Consider the following 13,376-nt stretch of genomic DNA (forward strand, 5'->3'; position numbering starts at 1 on the left):
AAATTATATGTATCTAAAGCATGCACATGTGTATATAATATATAATCACATATTTTAGAAAACAAAGTATAAAAATGTCTATAAATAAACAGGTGAAATACATTTAGCTTATGTTTGTAAATTTAGTGTCTGAGTGCTACATCTGTACATGAATGTGTGCATATGAACACCTCATACATGCACATTTTATATACTACACTCTATCTACTATGCAGTTTATAGTTGTCTGAATAGCCAACAGCCCCTTCAAAAAAAGCTTATTTCTCTATTCCCAAGAACCAGCTATCCTTGTGTATGTGTGTGCACACATGAAGAAGTATTATAGAGAAAATACACAGAATATGCACAAATAACAGATAAAATAATACACTTTGTGTGCCAGGCTGGGGCGGATGGTTTTGAGGGTGTCCCCCACCCCTGGGGCTCTGCCAGCACTGGCCCCTCTTTGTTTCCATTTGCTGCTTTTAACCCCACCTCCCTCCCTGCCCCAGCACCACACGGCCACGGCTCTGACATAATAATAATAATTTATTGGTTGGAATGACATTTAGTACCACAGTTGTCTTACCAGTGACAGAACGAATGCACACAGCCGATGAGATGCTCTCAGATACACAACCACCCTAAGAAACGCGTCGGACAGGTCCGTGGCTGGGGCTGGGCCCTCAGGGCATGCCAGAAATCTCATTTTTGGGTAAAAATCCAGCACCTGGTGTGCAGCTCCCAGCCCGCCCGCCCTAACTGCAGGAATTACAGTGCTCAACACCGCGCTGAAACGTCACTTCAAGCAGCTTTTTAAATTTTTTTTTCCTTTTTTTTTTTTTTCTTTTTTTTGGCAGGAGAAGAAAAATCAACCAAAAAAAAATTGGATTATTGGGGGAAAAGTGCAACCACCAAGTCTGGCGAAGGGATGTGCCTGCTGGGAGTGAGCTGAGCCAGGCTTTGATGGTGCCCATCAGCAAAGCTGCAGATAAAGCTCAACCCCCCAGCTCCATAGCGGGCTCCCCAAATGGGGCAAAGCCCCCCAGACCATGGAACAGAGATGACCCAGGGAGCCAAACACAGGCCTGGCCCCAAAGCTCTGCTCCCCCAGCATCACCTCACAGGCTGGAATCTCCCTTGCAGCCCCCTGCTCCCTGCCCTTCATTAACTTAACGAGGCTGATGATGCCCATTTCCTCTATTTCTAAATCCTATTTGACCCTCTCTGGGTACAGCATCACCTCCAGTCCCAAGGGGATAATTAATTTATCATTACCCCGGCACCACGGCAGGCTCAGCTGCTTTGCACAGCACTTTTTGTGTCTTTCCAGGCTGCTTCCCATCCCACAGGGATGTCACCCCTTGGGGACCTGCAGCCCCCCTGGCAAGGGCTGGCAGCCATCTGGAAGTGTGGGGATGCTCAGCTCCAGCACCCAGGGACCTGAGCATGGGGAAGAGTCCCACCTGCCCCTGGGATGTGCCACCAACAGTCTCTGCCATCCTGGTGAAGCTGGGTGCCCCTTCCAGCAGGTGTGGGGTGGTGGGTGGCAGCACCACCTGTCCCACCCCACAGAGCAGCCACAGAGCTGAATTTCAAGTTGGATCAGGATCTTCTCCGACGTTCCACTGCCGCCCTTCCGACATGATCACGTGAATGATGAGGGGAAAGGGAAGTATTATTATTGTTATTATTATTACTGTTATTATGAATTATTTTTAACATTTCAAATAAAACCACGTCGTGTTGTAAACAGAAGCTCGCTCCTCAGGTCTGCCCAGCAAGTCCCAGCTAAGGTTTATGTTTGAAATGGGCTTCCACTGAAAGGAAAAAACAGAGAAAATAAAGTTAAAACAAGGGAAGCACTGGCATGTGGTGACAGCCTGGCACAAGCCCACCCTGACAGTGGTCCTTGCTGATGCTCATTGGCTTCAGTTACCCCTACAACCATACAGCAGCATAGACATCATACCAGAGGCAATGAGAGGGAAGGATACCACCCTCCTCCTCCTCCCAGGGCGAGCCCCTCTCTGCTCAAACAGCCTTTGCATCCCCCGGGCAGTGCAGAGCTGCCTCAGAACAACTCAGGAGCGATGTCCTGACCCCCAGTCCCCTCCAGCCCAGGGCACACAGCAGGCCAGGGCTGCCACCCAGCCCTCCCCAGGGAACACACCTGCGTATTCCTGAGGCAGCATTGGCCGGCTGATGACCTTCTGGAAGGTGGTGATCCACTCCAGCTGGTCGTCCTCTGTCTCGCAGGCGAAGAGGAATTTCCGATCCGGGGTGACGATGGTGATCCCGTGCTGCCAGTGGTTCCCCTGCGTGGATGGTGGCAGCCCTTCCAGCACCTTGTAGCTGTTCTCCTTGCTCCCAATAAAAACCTCCCCTCTAGCAAAGGCATCCTAGGAGACAGCAGAGCAGTCAGGCAGGGGTGAGGGTGAAGGGAGCTCTGCATCCCGGGCAGCCAGGACAGCTTGTCCTTGTGAAAAATGTGTATTTTGTGACTGGCTTTTGGCAAATATTAGGATGAATATTATATGTGTTATGTTAGAAAGTTATGCTGTATTGATTTTCTCAAGTAGTGTGTTAAATATAGTTTCAGGTTATAACATAATGTTAAAACAGGAACTATGTATGTGGGATATATTTTTTTTAATTTAAGAAAGGAATGAGGTACTTGCACCAGATAGCAGCCACAGGACACCTAAATCTTGTATGCATTGTATCAATATGCAGAAGGCTATTGTTTTTAAGGGTTAATCCTCTGTTAACATGTGTTCTTTTTGGGGCTTATTTTGTCCAGAAAAAGGTTCCTGGATGCCCATAACTCTTTGTTTGTTATTGTCTCATATTGTCCTAATCCAAATTGTCCAAATTATTATTACTCTAATTATATTGCTATTTTTATAACAATTTTATTATTATTAAACTTCTAATTGTTTTAAAAAACAAGTGATAGGTGTTTTTCACATCCTGTAGCAGCCACCAGCCCATCACCCAAACCCCAACAGCACCACCCACAGCCCTGCTCCTCACCCAGGGGTACCCAGAGTAAAACACCAACACCAGGGAGCCAAGATCCAGATGCTGAATATCTGGTGGACAGGGCTTTTAAAGTGGTTTTGGTATTTACAGGGTTACTGCCCACTGGACACCAGGCAGAGCCACCAAGCAGTGACAGGGTGGCTCTCCCATCAGCCTGCATTTTGCTGCAGATCATTATTGTAATTATTACTGCTAATACTCCTGTTATTAGTAGCATTGCAGGTAACTCCCCCCAGGCAGCCCAGGCACCTTCATCTTACCAGGGGATCTTTGAAATACATGAGCCGTCGGTCATCCATGGTGAACCATCGCTTCTTGAATCCCTCTGTTTGCTGAGGAGTCAAAACATGCCAGATCACTGAAACAGCACAGCTGCTCTCTAACCACGCGTGACCCAGGAGTGTCAAAGCACTTGGAGCAGCCTGGTGGGCTGGGACAGCTGGGAACAGATGGCTTCTGGGCCATCACAGCCAGGGTCTGGGCCAGCTGGACCAGCAAGGGACATCAGGCTTATAATGTAGATTTGGATATTTTTTTTTTTAATGTTTGCTCCCAGGTGAGGAAAGTGCATTAAATACATTCACAGAGCTATGGCTTTGCCTCTTGGCAAGGGTTGCTTTGTCCCGACATCAACCCCTTCTCGGGGCCATACAGAGCAAGACTCCTGTTTGGAGGGACTGGAAAATGCTTCAGATCCTACCTTTGGCCCTGTTTTCTCCATGTATCCTTCCTTCAGGTAGTTTCTAGAAAGCTTTGGCACCAGCTGGAGCAACCAAAGAGGACAGAAAAGAGGATAGGGTCAGATGGAGGGGCCTGGGGGTCACTGGAAGGAAAACCCACACTGAGCTGGGCCCCAGCCCCGAGCCTGAGAGCTCCAGTCCTCCAGAAGAGGAGGCTACAACATGAAACACCTTGGAGCAGTTCCCCAGCACAGCCAGCAGCCCCCAGGAGCATCTCCTCCAGTCCTCAGGGTGCAGGGCACAGGGACAGAGCCACCCTGCAGAACCACGACTGGACCCCTCCCAGATAATCGGTAGAAGGCAGGAAATGCAATTAGATTTCAAAATCTACAGCCAAGGAGGGCAGGGAGTAATCAACAAGCACCACCACAGTGATGTCACACCCCAAGAGCAGCACAGAGCCCTGGCTGGCAGCACATCAGAGCAGCCTCTGGAATTGCATTAGCCCAGGGTAACACAATTAGCAGCTCCAGCCCCCGGAAAACACAGGCATTCATAAACCAGGCTGCAGAGATGAACTCAGGCAGGGCACTGACATCCCTCTGCCCTCACCTTTGCTGCCTTCCAGCCTTTGTTTTGGCTTTTGTTAGTGCAGAAGCAGCCTTTGAGCCAGGTGCCCAGGGCTCCTGCAGCGCTGGAGCTGCTCCCACAGCCCCCAGGCTGCACGTGGGCTCAGCATCCCTCCACAACCATTTCAGCCCAGCAATTGCAGAACACTCCGAAGGATGGAGCACTCCCCAAGCCTTCCGGCTCGTTAACAGGATGCTAAAAATGAGCGAGAGGGGGGGAAAAAACCCCACCCACCCAATGCTGCAGGAACACTCACATCAGAGTCACTGGCTCCAGGGAATGCCACTTGTAAGTAATGGAAGCGTGCTGCCCGGATGGCGTTGAACCAATCCACTATTTCCTAGTAATGAGGAAGAAAAGCAGAGTGAGGAGTGCAGCCTGCACACAAAATAACCTGATCCTGCTGGGTTCCATCTCTCCTGTCACTCTGGCCCCAGTGACAGAGCACAGCGTGGCAGCAATCCTAAAAAACCGCAGAATACAGCAAAAAGGTGAAGGATGTGGAACACTCAGCTGCTGCTCCAGGCTGCCAGACCTGTACAGAGCTCTGCAGCTTCCAGTCAGCACCGAGGGGCTTTCTGCAGAGGGGAGGATTTAAACATCTCTGAAGGGGCAAAAACAGCCCCAAAAGAGCACTGGAAATACTGAGCTGACCCTACAAACACAGCTGGGCTGGTGCTGCCTTGTGCAACCTGCCCACCCAGCCCTGTCCCCTCCAGCAGGACACCCCAGCAGCACCTGCAGCCCACCCGAATTCCAGCAAGATAATTCAATGTTTTGCTAAAAGAGAAGCTTAACATCTCTTTATCTCTGTATCCCAGTCTATCAGCTGTGTCTGTGAGTCCTTTAGGGACAGACACAGTGACACTGACGTCCAAGAAGCTCTGGCATTTCTCCCTTTCCTTAGCAAAAAAAAATCTCTCTCCATTTTTTCCCACTACAAAATAATTGTTATATCAGTTCTTTATTGTTAAACTCATGCATTCATTTATCTCTGGTAAGACCCAACAGCTTGTGCTGTATGTCTCTGAAGGTTTTGCTGAGAAATACCACATTAATTTTAAGTGTTCCACACAGGGAGCACTCAAACACTGCCTTGTGGTCTGAGACTGTGGGACCAGGATTCTGAGTGTCTTGCTGTCATTAATGCATGTGAAGCTTCACACATCAGATAGGGACACGTTCAATGAGCCAGACTTAATCCTAAAATAAACACTGCCAAACCCTTTCAGGTGAGGTCGCTGTAGTGTAGGAAAGACCACCTCAAAGGAGAAGTTGGCTTTGTCTAAGAGTCAAACTTTTTTATGCTTTAGAAATGACCTGGGTAAGGAGGAGAGGCTCACAAAAATTTTGAAATCTCACTTTTAAGGCACTGAATTGGGGGGTATCTCAAAAATGGTCTAATGTGGCAAAGAGCCATTCCCAAAAATTTAAAATCTTTGCTTTAGTTTGTTAAGCTACTTCAAGTTGAAAGGAAAAAAAACAAAGCATACTAGGACATAGACAAACAATGTTTTGGAAAACTCTGACCTACTTGTCTGAGGTTTTACTCACTTATCACTTGCTTTCCTACCCTAAGCAGCTAAGGACACCCCAGACAGCACCACAAAGAGGATCAGTGAGAAGAATTCACCCCTGAAGTTCATGATGACCAAACCAGGCTGGACCTAATAAACAATAAGTTGTGATGTTATAATTCTGATAACTTATACAGCCACCAGCTGGGAGGTTATACACACATTTCTTTATTTACCTGTGGGTCTTCTCTGTGATCATGATGTGAGGTAGGGTTTCACCCTGCAGAAAAGCAGAAGCTGCAACCCTCACTGACTTCCAGCACTAAATTGCTTTCTGGAATATTGATAATCCATTGACACAAATGAGGTTTGACCAAATTCTTCCCTGTGATGGTGCTGAGGCCCTGGCACAGGGTGCCCAGAGCAGCTGGGGCTGCCCCAATCCTGGGAGTGCCCAAGGCCAGGTTGGACAGGGCTTGGAGCAGCCTGGGACAGTGGAAGGTGTCCCTGCCATGGCAGGGGGTGGAATGAGATGAGCTTTAAGGTCCCTTCCAACCCAAACCATCCTGTGAGTCTATGAAATGTAAGAAGGATCCTCAATGAGGCTCCACCACCTCAGAGCAGGGAGAGGCAGCACCTCTGGGGCCCCCAGGACACACTGGGGCTGCTGGGGGAGCACGAGAGGGAGCAAAGGGCAGCAGGAGACCAGGGGGAGTCCCAGGGCAGCCTGCACTCCCAAAGGACAGGAGTTTACTCCAGGGGTTCATCTTCTTGCAGCCCTTGTGCAGCCAAGCAGACAGACCAAATTCAGGGAAGTTGAAGGGAATTGAGCCGGGTCATGATCAGATTTCATCAGAGCACATCCTGCCCTGCGTGGGAGCAGTGACAGGCTCCTTCCACAGCCCCCAGCACAGACCTCAGCAGCACAACCCACACCCCTGACTGCATCCCCACTGCCTGGCTGTGCAAACCACCAAAGCCCAGCAAACCACAGACTCTGACACAACAGTGGGATGCAACTCTGCCACTAAAGAGCTGCTGCTTGTAAGTCTGGCTCCAATTGCAGCAGGGAGGTACCTGAGAGCAGCTGGAGTGACACTGGGCTGGGCTAAAGAAGTACCTGCTGACAAGCACTTGAAGTTTGGGAGCAGCTCCCTGGAACCCACAAAAGACCACCCCAGACCCACGGGCCCTCTCCTTCACACCTCCCTTCAGGGACATCTGAACAAGGGGATTTGCTTCAATACAAACACGAATATCTGCATTTTATGAAGTATGAGACGGGCAGCACCACAACAGTTCACTGCTTCTCCTACATTCCAGTTTGTCCCCCTTTTTGCAAGCCTTTGGACTGAGTCCCCTCATCTCCCAATGCTCCATCCACCCTGCCTCCTCCTCTGGGTACCAAGGAGCCTGCCCTAAAAAATCCTCTACTCCAAGTTGCAAGAAATTTCCAATTCCTTCCATTTGCATCTGTTTCCTTAGAAGACAGTTTGCCACCCTCTGTGCCTGGAAGAACACAGCAAACACTCTCAAAGCTGGCTGTGCATCCTGTTGCCCTTCCACCCTCCAGGAGATTCCAGCTCAGTTGGAGCCTGGTGTGCCCAGGCTGGCTCTGGGCAGCACAGCCCCCAGGAACAAAACCCAAACCTTCCCATTCCCTCCAGGGCCTCACCTTGCCATCTTCATGATAGACAAAGATGTTCCTTGTGCTATTGTCCTTCAAGTAAGTGATCTGCAGTCCGTGCGGGTTCCCGATTTTTGCAGGCTGGAAAGTCGCGTTGAGGTGCTCGATCTTCATAATTGCTTTGGGTTCTTTTGCCTGGAAAACACAGCTGAGTGAGCAAACGCCTGAGGAGAGGCTTTCAAACCAGAAAACAGTTCACTTGGTCAGAAAAAAGGCCTATTTGAGGCCTCCATTAGCTAAAAGCACCTGAATGCCAGCCCACAAAACTACCTGGTGATGAGATATCCAAGACTGCTCGGGTGTCAATGAGCACTGCCTGCCAGCCTGGAAAATGCTCTGTCCTTCTGCAAAATTCAGCAGGGATACAAAAACAGACTGCTAACTAACAGGCCAGGGTGCTTTGTGACTCTCCAGAACCCACAGATAGTTCATCCTTGTCCCAAAAGATGGAGGATTATCCCCTTTTCCAACCCAGGTGCTCAGCTGGGAAGCACCAGGTCCATGTCCCCACCTGTCCCATCCTCTCACCTGAGCCACTGGCTGCTGACTCTGCTCCTCCCCTTGCCTTCTGAACTGGGAATTTGCTCCTCAGTGGGACAAATATAATCCTGACAGCCACCTCTAGGGTGGGTTAGCCCAAGAGGGAGCCTGGGTCAGGCCCTCCCAGCCCCACCTGCACCCTCAGTGGCAGCACCACAGCTCTGCTCATCTCCCTGCAAAGTGTCTCTAGAAGCTGGCCACCCCTCCAGGACTGCACTGAGGAGTGAAAGAGAGCTGTGAAAAAACCATCCCAACAAACACAGATCAGCCCCTTGGTGAGAGCAGTTTCAGAGCAGGGCCAGGGACCAGCAGAGGCTGTGGGGTGGTGCCATGGCCAGCAGAGGCTCTGGGGTGGTGCCATGGCCAGCAGAGGCTCTGGGGTGGTGCCATGGCCAGCAGAGGCTCTGGGGTGGTGCCATGGCCAGCAGAAGGCTCTGGGGTGGTGCCATGGCCAGCAGAGGCTCTGGGGTGGTGCCATGGCCAGCAGAGGCTCTGGGGTGGTGCCATGGCCAGCAGAGGCTCTGGGGTGGTGCCATGGCCAGCAGAAGGCTCTGGGGTGGTGCCAGGGACCAGCAGAGGCTCTGGGGTGGTGCCATGGCCAGCAGAGGCTCTGGGATGGTGCCATGGGCAGCAGAGACTCTGGGGTGGTGCCAGGGACCAGCAGAGGCTCTGGGGTGGTGCCAGAGACCAGCACTGTGCAGAGGTGTCAGTGCTGCTCTGGGAATTTGGGGACTTTCTGTAGACACACGGCCCTGGTGGGTGATCAGGGTGGGGAAATCCCAGCAGAGAGGATGTCTAGACAGCACCATCCCCACCACAGCTGTGGTCAACAAGGAGGCAAAGCAGCTTTAAACTACCAGAGCAGCCAAGAGTGACTGAATGTGCTGGGATTTTCACTTCTCCCTCAGCAAGGACTGGCTCTCTCTTCTCCCTGAGATGGAACTGCATCACAGCAAACCAAGCTGAAGGGGAAGATGGTGCTGTCAAAGCCATGGAGAAGTGAGGATGGATGTTCCCTTCCTCTGGATCATCACAACACCACGACTGCACCAACTGCCTGGGAACACTGGCTGGTGGCTCAGCCTGGGCTGCTCTCAGCTGTGATGGCCAGGGGAGACTCAAAGGCCAGAAAAAACACCTTGGCTTTCTCCAATTATTACAATTTTCATTGTAATAGATCCATTTCTCACAATAATGAAACATGCTCTGGGGAAAAAGCCAAATACTTCCACACTGCTTGACACTGGAACAGGAAACCAGGGAGCTTTCCCTCTGGATTGCATGCCATGCCATGCAAAGGAGGATTCAGGGGTTCATACCCCAGGGACCACTGCAAGGTGGTGACACCTTCATCAGTGTGAAATCCATGTTAGTTGGATGCTGCAGAAACAGAGCTGAGAAAAACTCCTCTGCTGGTGGTTTGAGAAAAGCCCTACAGGTTTTAAGGGCAACAGGAATGTGTGAACAGGCCTGTGGGGCAGCTTTCCATGACTGTGGCGGAGGAGCAGCACCAAATCCCACTAAAGGAAGGGTGAGCTGAGCCTGGTGCTCTTGTCTGGAGCAGCTGGGGACTCAGTGCTTATGGAAACTGGAATAAACTGGTGCCCTGGGAATTCCATGTTCCAGGATGCTCTCGCAGCTGCAATCCCACCAGCAAGCCCAGGTACTCACATCGTTTTTGTTGAAGTACTTCAGAGCACCTTCCCTCTCTGACAACACGAATTTTCGGCTTAAGAACTGCCCATTGTCACGTCCCCTCTTCCACAGGAATCCTTCTCGGTACCCTGCAGCAGAAAGGAGTGACTGAGAGCCAGGGACAAAGTGCTGTACTTAAAAACAGAGCTGGGATAAAGAAAAGAACTAAGACTTCAGAGCTAAGCAAACCAAGTGTGTGGCTGTTCTTCTCCTTCAGAGCTGCCCTTCTCACTCTGCTCTCACTCTCTGCCACAGCTTCAGACATCTCCACTCTGCACCCCAGGAGTGGCTGCCTGCATTGCTGTGCCATGCACCAGCTCATTCCTGGGAGAGCCAGCACAGGCAGAGGGTGCCCCTCTGTCCCCCTGCTGCCTGCCCTCCACAAACCCACCCTGCCACCCCCAGGGATGCAGATGGGATGCTCCAAACCCTCCTTTATCCTACAGCCACAGCCAGCCCTGGGGGGTGACACCACTTCCACCCAATCCCTTCACTCCTGAGCCCTCTCCATGCCAAGTTGGAGCAGCAGGAGAGTCCTTCAAAAGCTGTTGCTGTTCATCCCACTGAAGGGCAGAGAGGGTTTCAGAGCCCCTCTGTGCCTGGCATTTGAGGAACTCTGATGTCTCACAGGGGGCTGGAGAGAGCTGGCATGGAGGAAAGGACATCAAACAGGACAAAAATACAGATACAAACGTGGGGTGATGCAGGGGGAAAGCCCATTCTTTCCTTCAGGAATCCCCACCTGGGCTTGGTGCGGCTCAGCAGAGCACTCTGGGCACACAGAGCTCAGCTCGTGGTGGCCCCACCTTGGAGCAGCTCCTGCCTCTGGGTCTCATCCATTCCCATTCATTCACCCATTCCAAACACAGGATTGGTGAAGGATGCTGCAGGTATTCCTGCAGCACTTGCTCCCCTCCACAACACTGATTTTTTAGCATTTAAGGGATGGAGAATAAAATGACTCTGCGTGTGCCCAAGGATGATCTCAAATCGTTGCTAACCCTGGCAGGTGGGCACCATCACAGCTGTATATGAAGAGAGGGAAGCCCAGAGAGGTTTGCTGAGCTGCCCAGGACAAGGCTGTGAGCCAGGATCAAAGGCAGCCTGGAAACCCAGTTTTCCCTGCCCTCTTACATTGGACATTTCATCATTTTGATGTTCTCTTTCCAACTTGAGCCAAAACACAGGATCCAAATTCACTTCAAGGAAGAATTACAAAAACCCAACACAACCAAGTGTGATCCCAGTCTGTGGCTCACATGTTGGCTCTTCCCAAGACAATCACTTCAGCAAAAGAGCTCCTGGCTGCTCTGACAAAGCCAGCTGCTGATTTCAGTGTACTTTGGTACAGATTTTTGCTTGCTTCTTTTCTTTTTCTTTTTTCTTGCCTTCAGGGCTGCATCCTCAGGAGCTGCTCCTCTGCTCTGCCCAAACCTGAACCCCTGTCAACACCCATCAGTGCAAACCACCATGAGCAGCCCTTGAACCCAGCATGAACCCACACAGGTTCCCCAGGCAAAGTGTGTGTCAGGCAGACTGTCCTCAAAGCCCTGATCCAAAGGGTTGAGAAAACAGCCAGAGAAGGTGCTGAGAAACAACTGCAGGAGGCACAGCAGGGAACAGATCTCACACTGGAGGGCACTGGAGACAGAAAATAAACCGTCATTGTCTCATGTGCTGCACTATCTCAGCAACAGCTTTGGATTTTAGAGGCACCCAGGGGTGGTGAGGCCCTGGCACAGGGTGACCAGAGGAGCTGTGGATGCTTCCCTGGAAGGGTTGGACAGGGCTTGGAGCCACCTGGGATAGTGCAAGGTGTCCCTGCCTTAAAGCTCAATGAGATGAGCTTTAAGGTCCCTCCCAACCCAAACCATTCTGTGAGGGCTGCTCTGCTCAGGTGGAAGCTGAATGACCACAAGCCCCACAACACCTGCTCTGTGTTTGTTTGGACCACCCAGCATCGTGTCACCAACATGTTTGTTCCTCTCCTGGGACACAGAACAAGGGATTCAACCACCTGCATCACCCCATGGATCACCAGCACCTAACCACGAGTGCAGAAAGCACTACTGGGCAAGGCTGATAAAGAAACCCCACTAACATTGCTGGCACTGCTGCTGTCACCTTTCCTGCATCACTGCTGCCACCTGCCAAGGAGCAAAACCAATCACTTTGTTCTGCAGGCTGCTGTGGCACAAACCTGTGACTCCTGCAAAAGCCCCACCAAGCAGCTGGGTCAAAGTGGGCAGCAAATGGCACAGGATACAGCCACACAGCCCAGGGGGTGTTTCTGACCCATTCCCTGGCTTCCAAGGTAAAATGAGGAACTGCCACTTCCACACTCACTTCATCCCCACAGCTAAAACTCTGGGGCAAGGCAGGGTTTGGTTGACTGAAAAGAAGACAGTGCATGGCCTGGTGCCAGTTCATGTGGGCTGGTGGCTGCAGCTCCTTCAGGCACATAAACCTGGCAGCACCAGTGTAGCCAGCCTTCCCCTGCCTGAGAGCCTGCAGAGGAAGCAGGGGAGAGGATTTTGTACAAAGAACATCTATTGCAGCCACCATCTTTCCATCTGACTTCTACCAGCATTGGGTTCAAGTTCCCCATTTTAAAGAAGAGGGATATTGCTACTTCCCCACCTCAGAAGGCTGTTGCAGAGCTGAGTTAATGATGGGGGTTTGGGCTCTGAGAGTGTGGATTACAGGAAGCACCCAAAATCACTTGTTCAGCTTTACTCTTTGCTCTCAGAGAAGAAACAACCCTCCTGCAAGGAGGACAAGCAGATCCACTGGCTTGCAAAAACCAACGGGCATGAACTTCTCTTTCTGTCATCCTAAGCCAGGTATTCAAAACTGGGAATTAAAACCACGTCTGATCTTCAGTTTCTTTGGCTCCTTATTTCACAGCTACACCTGGAAAGAGGCAACAGAACTGCTTGTTTCCATGATGTTTCCAGGGCTGTGGTAACACCAGGTCTGGTTCCAGGCTTTTAGAAGAAACCCAACACCACACAAGTGCACCACTGTCTGGTTTCTTGCCTTCTTGTCTCACTGCAAGACAAAGCGTGGGGGGCTGAACAAGAGAAAAAAATGTACTTGTGCATGTAATCCATTTTCCTGGAGTTCAGGCAGGGCACCTCCTCCTACAGAAGCATTTCTCCTTCCCCTCAGCAGCTGAAGTGCATTGACCCCGATTCAGAGCTTTGGAGAAGATTCAAACCCAACTCCCTCCCTCTGCTGCTGAAATTGCAGGGTGTGCACTGCCACTCCCCTGAGTGTCAGAGCTGAGCCCTCTGCTCCATTAGCACGGTCAGGTGTTAATTAGGGCAGGACAGGGGACAGGCACTCCCTGGACACGTGTGCCCACCTTTTCTGAGAGGTTAAGGAGCTGCATAATTATCTGGAGCAGCTGAGTGTGGAATCCCTGACATCACACATCACCTCTGACCCCGTGTCACAACCTCCTTTTCAAACAAAGAGTCTGAAGGACATTCCTCTGAAATAAACCCTGCTGCCCACTGTGAGAGGGTTGGATGGAGAAGGTGGCATATTCTGTATTTTCCTTACAGACTGGACTTTGAATAGGGTTGTAAAAACAACTGT

The 13,376-nt window shown here is 51.0% G+C and overlaps 1 protein-coding gene and 1 long non-coding RNA gene across 2 annotated transcripts in view; both read right to left on the minus strand.

The window, feature by feature from the left end:
* Positions 1–510: 510 nt before the first annotated feature.
* Positions 511–13,376, minus strand: part of ADAP1 (ArfGAP with dual PH domains 1) — a 50,203-nt gene continuing 37,337 nt past the window's right edge. Inside the window, exons 5-11 of the mRNA XM_064389877.1 lie at positions 9,750–9,862; positions 7,527–7,673; positions 4,591–4,674; positions 3,725–3,787; positions 3,285–3,356; positions 2,153–2,381; positions 511–1,799 (exon numbers count right to left, since the gene is read on the minus strand). Coding sequence (XP_064245947.1) covers positions 1,771–1,799; positions 2,153–2,381; positions 3,285–3,356; positions 3,725–3,787; positions 4,591–4,674; positions 7,527–7,673; positions 9,750–9,862 — 737 coding nt within the window. The 3' untranslated portion in view covers positions 511–1,770. The remainder of the gene's footprint in view (positions 1,800–2,152; positions 2,382–3,284; positions 3,357–3,724; positions 3,788–4,590; positions 4,675–7,526; positions 7,674–9,749; positions 9,863–13,376) is intronic.
* LOC135281206 (uncharacterized) lies at positions 10,840–13,002 on the minus strand. The gene is made up of 2 exons (XR_010347925.1): positions 12,870–13,002; positions 10,840–12,686 (listed from the first exon to the last, which is right to left on the minus strand). It is a non-coding gene; the product is annotated as an uncharacterized LOC135281206 (long non-coding RNA).

Source organism: Passer domesticus, chromosome 15, assembly GCF_036417665.1.
Source record: "Passer domesticus isolate bPasDom1 chromosome 15, bPasDom1.hap1, whole genome shotgun sequence".
In the NCBI taxonomy this organism is placed as follows: Eukaryota; Metazoa; Chordata; class Aves; order Passeriformes; family Passeridae; genus Passer; species Passer domesticus.